At 34.1% G+C, this 8,896-nt stretch overlaps 2 protein-coding genes across 2 annotated transcripts; one reads left to right on the top strand and one right to left on the bottom strand.

Moving 5' to 3' along the window:
* The first annotated feature begins 1,134 nt into the window (after positions 1 to 1,134).
* On the top strand, positions 1,135 to 1,844 carry LOC129943254 (transcription initiation factor TFIID subunit 11). Its single transcript, XM_056052563.1, has one exon. It carries the CDS (start codon positions 1,210 to 1,212, stop codon positions 1,762 to 1,764), a length of 555 nt encoding a protein of 184 aa, XP_055908538.1. The 5' UTR covers positions 1,135 to 1,209; the 3' UTR covers positions 1,765 to 1,844.
* A 281-nt stretch (positions 1,845 to 2,125) lies between these two features.
* LOC129943257 (uncharacterized) lies at positions 2,126 to 2,608 on the bottom strand. The gene is made up of 2 exons (XM_056052566.1): positions 2,335 to 2,608; positions 2,126 to 2,253 (listed from the first exon to the last, which is right to left on the bottom strand). The coding sequence occupies exons 1-2, from the start codon at positions 2,444 to 2,446 to the stop codon at positions 2,219 to 2,221; spliced, it is 147 nt and encodes a 48-aa protein (XP_055908541.1). The 5' UTR covers positions 2,447 to 2,608; the 3' UTR covers positions 2,126 to 2,218.
* Positions 2,609 to 8,896: the final 6,288 nt, after the last annotated feature.

Raw genomic sequence — 8,896 nt, forward strand, 5'->3', positions numbered from 1 at the left:
TTTTGCTGAAGCGTATACGTCCATTTTTAGTAATAACGCCATTTTAACTTCTTAAATGTTAAAATATGACAGCTGTAGCCCAAATAACCGGCTGTTCAAAATGAAAACATGTTTTTTGAACCATCTTGACATTTTTGCTTATTGAAAAAGTAGTTCGAAATAAAAAGAACCAGGTGTTTCCTTAAGTTTTCGTAAGTAATGTTTTGTTTTATGAAATCTAACAAAAAGTTTTTAACTGTTTAAATTATCTTCTTATTCAAGTTTTTTCACAAATATTTAGCTGAAATTAGGAGAGACTCTTTTTACTTCCTATAAAATACTATTACTTTTTGAGTGTTCAGAAAGTATAATGAGACAAATGAATATGCATTTTCGATGAGTGCACATGTCGGATATTTTGTCAAATAGGTTTTTTTTATACCAATGTGACATAAATGCTTGTTCAAACCCATTAAGATCGAAAACAGTACATCTCTGGTATTAATTCAATTCAAGAATAAAATGTATGCACTAGTTTAAAAAATTACCTATTTTTCTTCAATTCCTAAAAAAATTAAATTTTCAGAGATGTGTCCTTTTCGAATTTGCATATTCAAATAAAAACATAATAACATGTTTGTCTTCACTATGATCTTGACTTTTGCATTATAGCAATTTCCAATTATGCAGGAGTGAAAATATCCTGCATTGTAGTGTTTTATCTGTATCTCACAATCATTAATTTTATACGTACAACTCTTCTCTTTACAGAAATCACATGCAGATACATGTAAATCAAGCATCATACTCCCGCATTGGATTATTCTTAGGCAGCTCATTTTGAGGTTTTCATAATTGTATCTCGAAACAACTTGTTATTTAATCAGAGACAAGGAAATGAGGCAGGCACTTTAAAATTGCAATAAGAAATTTGGAACTCAATACAATTTTTAAAATTATAAAAAGAGGCGCCTAAAACCAGTCCAATGTGAGCGCAGTCGTATGATGTGGAATGAAATATTTCAAAATTCGATGAGATCTTCTGCTTACCTTCCATCTATCGATTCGATATCGAAAATTATATGTCAGAATGACAAATGTCATTTATGACATTCGCCAATAGGAAACAGAATCCACAAACGAAAACGACTTCTTATTTTTCAACTCCAGTCGTGTTTTTGTTTATAAAACTTAACATTTTGCATGTTATTTGAATAAAACAAAATAAACATGGATGACGATTTTCCTACCGCTGAGTTCCAAAAGAAACTCAAAAGATCCTCCAGTGAAGAATTTGTCGATTTGAATTTCTTTGGCTCGGACAATGATAACACAATGACTGAAATCTATTCACTTAAACGACAAACATCAAGCAACAACGAAGCTGACCGAACAAGTGATGATAATAAAAAATTGGCCAAATCAAAGAAAGAACTCGAAGAAGAAGAACGTGAAAAAATGCAAGTCCTTGTCTCGAATTTCACCGAAGATCAACTCGATAGATATGAAATGTATCGTCGAGCGGCTTTTCCCAAAGCGGCTGTAAAACGTCTAATGCAAACTATCACTGGGTGCTCAGTATCACAGAATGTCGTCATAGCTATGGCAGGAATAGCGAAAGTATTCGTTGGAGAGATTGTCGAAGAGGCATTAGATGTTATGGAAAGTGCTGGTGATTGTGGAGCTTTGCAGCCGAAATATCTGAGAGAAGCTGTTCGTAGATTACGTGCTAAAGGACGAATGCCCATTGGCAAGACCTCAAAGCAATTTTTTAAGCTTAATTAGATTCCTTTGTTTTCTTCTCTTTTGTAATTGTAATAATTTTTTTTGGTAAATATATTTGAATTTTTAAGTATTAAAAGAAACAATGTTTTACTTTGACAAGTGTCTCCTTAATTTTTATCAGGAAAATATAAGTAAACTTACCTATAATATGGGTTGTTTTCTTATAACCTATAAAAGAGCTTATTTCTGTTCCCCTATTTGGCGCAAATCAAACTTATTTGACGACACATTAAAAACACCACAATTATTACCTGTGTAACTGAAATTTAGACATTTTATTTAAACTTCCTTCATTCAGCAACAGTAGTATAAAATGATTTAACTATTCAATTTAAGTCCATTCAAATAAACTCAAAGTGAATAGCAATTAAATAGCCTAACATGTATTTTATTTTCGAATATTAGAAACTAAAAATTTAAAGCCACTCATAAACGGAATGGTGAATATGTCGTGCTATGCGGTACGAACTTTGTCCAGTAAAAATGGAGCTGTAAATTACATATAAATTACATTAATAAGAAGTGCTTTTATTATATATAATAATTAAAGGATAATAGGGAGGTACATACCAACTCGAATAGCAGCGCAGAGAACACCAAATATTAGAAAATTAGTGCGAACGTTATCACGGACGCGTTTTTGTTCTTCAGCAGGGTCAACTTGAGGTGGCATACGAAACATATTTGCTAAAGTTTGTTTGTGTTTTCTGTCTTGAATTTATTTAAATTTTCGTAAAGGTTATTTTAGAAAATAAGAGAATCCCTATTGATTTTCAAAAGAAGAAAACTCGTGTGAGGGAAAAATAGGTATTTTTATCAGAAATTCTCAAAGTGACAACTGACAAGAGGGTGACTTTTGAGAATTAGTTTGGCAGCATTCTTATAGTAAATTAGAGATGTTCGTTTCTTATGAATGCAAAACGGGCCTATTTTAAAGTTCATACATCATATTTACAAAGGAATTTAAATACATATTTGTAGTTTTAAATAGCGCCCAATTCTTATATAACAAATAAAATATAACTAAAACACTCACTAGAGAAGTTTTCATCGAAACTAAGATGAAATTCTATTTCAATATACTTTTTGTTTTGCAACACAAACCAAGCAATTAAGCTGATTACAGAATCCACCAATTGAGTTGCCGCAGTCTACTCATCGGATTCTGTAACCTATGGAAATACTTTTATAAAGCATTTTGTTGTCCTGAATTTGAATCTCACCTCATAATTTTTCAATTACGTCTGGTTATTTAAAAACACCTTCTTTATAAAAAAAACGTAATCAGCCTTGTTTTCACATTCGTGCAAAAGTTATTCGAATTCGTATGTTACGTGTTTTCACTTTCTAACAATTAAAAAGTTCATTCTTGTTCGAAAATGAAGCAAATTTGAACTGCGTTTGGATTTTAATAAGGGAAGCACAAGAAAAACTTGTAACTTGTATTCTGTGTTTTTCTTTTCCACAAAGTAAAGAAAACAAAAAATATGTTCATTAAATATTCCAAACTTGATATGGTCCAGTTTGGAATACAAATCTTAAAACAAATTTTGTTGAGCTTCATTTTTCTTTCGTAGAATTTGCACAGGTGTGTCGTTTATGGCTCTACTACTACAACTTAATGGATTTCGCTCTCATGTCAAGAAGTCATCGAAACGTCTTTTATTGTTGGCAAAATTTCAAACTCTTTTGTTGAAGTTATGCCGAATAATTTGCACGTATTCCATTAACTGACTGAGCAAGTGAAGTTTGCCTGATGATGTCTTCTTTAAATTTATTAATTATTGTCGTAGAAGCTCGACTGCTTCCTCTAGACTTCATATTCTACCAATTTCAAGCCGCTATTTGCAGAGGACCAGCGATACATAAAAAGAAAATTTAGAAGAAAATCGTTGACATCGCCTTGCCCTGGAAAATTTAACACTCCAGAAGTTGGAGTTAAACAAACAAATTATAAATGTTCAACTTGACCAGATCAGATTTTGACTAGACGCTTCAACTTTTGCAAGATGATTAAGAAACAACATGAAGCAATCTAAAATGAAAATTTGATGTGAGAGGCTGGAATGGATCCGAATGCCTAATTTGAGGAAGCATTTTTCATGATAAGATAAGTACTTTTCATGATCGTCAAAACGATTATCATTAACGATATCGTCAATAATTTGCTTCACGTAACTTTATCACTCTCGTCTCGTTCAATCGTTTTCAGTATAAGTTCGTTGAGTATATTATACTATGACTGAAATGTCAAAATGAACTCAACGAAAGATAATTTTTGTTCAATAGCTTGAAAATGTTATTAAACTTGGTTTTTCTCTATGAAAATTTTTTAAAATTTGCAAAAAATGTATTCTTAATAAACATGCCACCTATTTTGTGATGTTTATTTTTATTGTCACTTTTTGTGTTATAATTTGTTGCCGCCGAAGATACAACAATAATATCAAAATGTTTGTCCAATGTCTGATAGTTTTGTAAATCAGCTGTAGTAATAAATCCAAATTGGTCGAAGGGAAGGAAGTGAAGGCTTCATTTTATCCACAGGGAACATAACTTGGCTATAAAAATATTTGTTTGTTTCCAAAACTAATTTGGATTAGTGCTTTGTGCAAGAGCGAAACAAAAATCGTTGCCTGTCGAATATACTAATGTTCCTACGCCCCAAAGTTTCAATAGTTACAACAAATTTTAATATTGAATGTATATACATTATGTATGTAGAACGACAACCGTCTTGCAAATTTATTGTTTATAATATCATTATAAAGTCCTCTTTTGCAATTCCAAAACTACAATTGTTTTATTTATTTAACAACAATTAAGAGAGATTACTAATGCTTGTATATAAAAAAATGCGTAATAGAATTCATTGTATATTTTTGAGTTTTTATTTTTATTTTGTAACAAAACTTAACTACACCGAACCTTTTTTGCTTCAATTTGCTTAGTTGTTAATGGAAATTAATAGCAGACGATACCTACTTAGTTATCATGCAAACGCTATCGTTTTGACGATATCCCTTTGACGATTATCGTCTTACGTGAAGTGAGACTATCGCCGAAACGATATCAACTGACGATAATCGTTTTACGGAATGACCCCCCAGATTTTCTTCAAGACGTGTTTCCATATTAAGATTGTTATGGTAAATCATAGACATTTGTAGGCTTTAACAATCTCGATTGGATCTCTCTCATAGTGAAATTTCTCATTCCTGGCTGTTCTACCAGAACCATTCCGGAATATCATCACCTTTGATTTGCTCAAATTAACTGACAGATTCCATAACCGGAAATACACATTTAGTGGGTTAAACATTAACTGTAGGGTTTCGGGCGAGTAAGCAAACAATATGACGTCATCTGCGAAAAGCAAGGCTTTGATGAGTGTCATCGATATTTCAATTCCACCAGGAAGAAAATCTATCAGGTCCTCTATGAACAAGGCAAAAATATTTGGGGTTAAATTGCAATCTTGCTTGACTCCCATCTTCGATTCGAAACACTCCGACTTTTCAGCCCAATTCCATAACTTTGTTTTTTTTTTCCTTGCATATTTCTTTGAATTCTGCATTTGCTACTAAATACATTTTTTTGAAGGAATGGCAGCTGAATTTTCTAAAAGCTTTTAAACATCCGAATGAGTTTTTGTGTGCTTTTTCGTTATCTACGTCGAACCATTTTTCTTTACTTTTAAAAATTTTTCCCTGGTATCTTCTCGATTCCGGGCATGAGAGTTTTATAATTTTTTCAATGTCGCCTATTGAAATTGGGTTCGCCGTTGAAAGATTCCGTTTCAGTTTGCATCGATACTCGTGTGCTCTGGCTTCTTTTCAATTTAATTTTGGTGGCAGCTTTAAATCCGTTATATTGTCTTGCTCTATTAAGTTAGTTCGGAATTTAACTACTAATGGCAAGTGATCAGAAAACGGGATACTTTTGACCATGAAATCTGAAATTATAGGAATCCAATTTCCCTTTATTAGACAGTAGTCAAGCACTGAACTTCCCTGCTGGTCTACGAAGGTACATATACTCTCCACACTTATCAGATTCAGAAGCGCCATTTAATATTTGAAACCCAAAAGCATCATAAACATTTAACAACTAAGTTCCTCGTGCATTGACAGTAGTGTCTTTCGAATAGAAATTTAGGTAAGTTTCTAGTATCCGATTGGCCAGCTGCCAAAAAATTACCTTCTAATTAAGGCAACTTCAATGGAAAGCTGGCTGCAAAGTTAGTCAAGAAAAATCTTCCTAACTATCAAGTCAAGTCTACTTCTATCAAAATGACAGTTGATAATGTTTCTTTTTTCAACTGAAAGCTGAACTTTATTACTAAAAAAATAAATTGGGTGGCGCGACAGTCCGTTGAGAACCAAGGCCTAGTGACTTACAACTCTCAACCATTCCTGTGTGCGAGTAATGTTGTCAGGAATGGAGGGGACCTATAGTTTATATGCCGACTCCGAACGGCTAATTTTGAGAAAGCACTTTTTCATGACAATAGTTACTCTTGGAGAATTTGTCAATTCCTCGCAAGAGGCAGTACCCGTGAAAAGACTTTAGATGGCATAGGCAGGGATCGAACCCAAGACCTCTAGCATGACAGTCCAACGCACTAACCATCATGCCACGGGTACCACGAACTTTATTACTATATGATTTATTTATTTTCTGCACACATTTATTTAATGCTTTTTGTAAAAGGGTTTCTTGTCAATTTGGAAAAGAAATAACTAATATTTCCTTACAATACAAAATACAAATCGTGGTGGACTTGTAGCTTTCCTGAGGAGTGTTTTTAAGACAGTAATTTTGTCGGTACTTTTTGTTCTATAAACTTAATTTAGAGATTCGTGAAGTAAAGTTCTGAATTTGAAATTCAAGACGCTTAAAAAAATAACTAGTTGCCTGGGTGAAATTTACGTTCAAAGAATGAAGTTGCCTGCAAATGAAGTCCCTTATGTTGGCTGAATCTGCCCAATATTGGTGTCCCAATTCTTCATCTTAATTCAAGCTATAATAAACTTAATTTGAACCGAATGAATTCGGACGGTTTTTGAGACTAACATATGACATCTCTCAGCTTTCATATAAGAAATGACTTGGGTTTCTGTCATTATGAGGATAATTGTTAAATACATGCAAACAAAAATAGTTGAAAAGTCAATAAAAGCTCGAATGTTTACACATGGTAAGGTTTTCGACTTTTAAGGTTCAAGTACAAATATCTTTAAACATTGCCAGAGGTACCTAGTGTAGGTTAGGTTGGAGTGGCTGTCCAGCACGTAGACCTCAAGGGTCCATTGTGATACCACTATAGAGGTTACTCAATGTAGAGTAATGAACTTAAACAAACAATTTCGTACTTTTAATAAAGTTAGAGAGACGTTTTGTGTCAATCGTTGCCAGTTCACTGGTATTATCGAAGAAGGGATTACCGAGAAAGTTATTCCTTCTAATAGAGAGTGCTGGACATGTACATAGAAGGTGTTGGACTGTTTCCTCTTCCTCCTCGTCCATGCAGCTTCTACAGAAGTCATTTGTGTAGACCCCTAGCATCAGAGCACGTCTTCCTATGAGGCAGTGTCCTGTTATTACTTCAATTGTAGAGCTTATACTTTGTCTGCTCAGTGATATCAAGCCTTTTGACCATTTTAAGTCTATACTTGGCCATATTTGCTTGGTTACTAGGCAGGTGGTACTCTGTGACCATCTAGCATTTGTTGATTCTAGAGCATATTGCTTGAGAATATATTTGCATGTAGCAAGTGATGTTCCTATGTTATGTTTTTGTCTAACATTAGGAAGAAGTGTTCCGTTTTTGGCGAACTTATCGGCTTTAAAATTTCCCGGATTGTCCCTGTGGTCCGGTACCCAAATGAGGTGAATGTTAAACTGTTCCGTCATATCATTTAGAGATGATCGACTGTTTGAGAGTTTGTGGAGACAGACGCGAGAGATTTAAGAGTGGCTTGGCAAGATATAACGTTTTCTTTTAGCCAGTATAGTGCTTCTTTAATCGCCATTACTTCTGCCTGGAATACACTACATTGATTGGGAAGTCTATAGGATGGACTGAGATTCAATTGTTCCGAAAAGATACCACTTCCAACTCCGTGATCGGTCTTTGAACCGTCTGTATAGAAGTGTACCACATCGTCTTCCAGGGGTCTCTCTTCTTCCCAGGAGGATCTTGAAGGGATGGACATATGGAAGCTTTTACAGAATACTATTTTAGGGGTGGTATAGTCTAAGCGTTCTGGTAGTGTCCGACCGAAGGTCGATTTTCAGCCGAAGCCGATGCCGAAGCCGAATTATTAGGCTGAAAGAAAATCTTCGGCCGAAGCCGAAGCCTAAGATAAAAAAAAATATTCACAGATAGGATTTTTTCCCAAAGATGTCATCATGTAAATATATACCTATGTATGTACAAATATAAACAACAAAACAAAATAAAAATACATAAATCGTCCAAAAAAGTTCTATATTTTACTTTTACTCGATTTAAGAGCGGATAAATAATTATAAGTAAATGCATGTAAATGCAATGTTTCATATTCTTGCAATACGAATATGTACATTAGGATGTACTTACTTGAATTTTTTTAAATTCTTAAGTGTTTTTTTCTTTTAAAATTGAACAAATTAAATTAATAAACAACACAACACAAACCAAACCGAAACCACGATTTAACAAAACTAAGCACAAAAGATTTGCAAAAGGTGTCAGGCAAAATTCAAAAATTGAAATTCTGCGGCGCCTACTATGATGGCACACAAGTGTTTTGAAATACCTATTCAAAAATTTTAAAAAATCGCCTGTTACGATGCTCGAATAAACAGATTCTTCGGCTTCGGCCAAAACTTCGGCCTAAAATGGCCGAAGCCGAAGGTTTGGCCGAATGTTGTTTTTTTGGCCGAACTTCGGCCGAACCGAAGCCGAAGCTTCGGTCGGACACTACGTTCTGGGATAGATCTGAAACTGTCTAGAATTCAATTCAATTCACACATGAATTGGCTGCCATCATTTTGGAGAAGATGTCAAGAGGTGTTAGGTTTAAAAGCACTTCCAGTGCTGCGGTTGGTGTTGTGCGAAGTGCTCCTGTGATGCACATACCTGCTG

Source organism: Eupeodes corollae, chromosome 1, assembly GCF_945859685.1.
Source record: "Eupeodes corollae chromosome 1, idEupCoro1.1, whole genome shotgun sequence".
Classification (NCBI taxonomy): domain Eukaryota; kingdom Metazoa; phylum Arthropoda; class Insecta; order Diptera; family Syrphidae; genus Eupeodes; species Eupeodes corollae.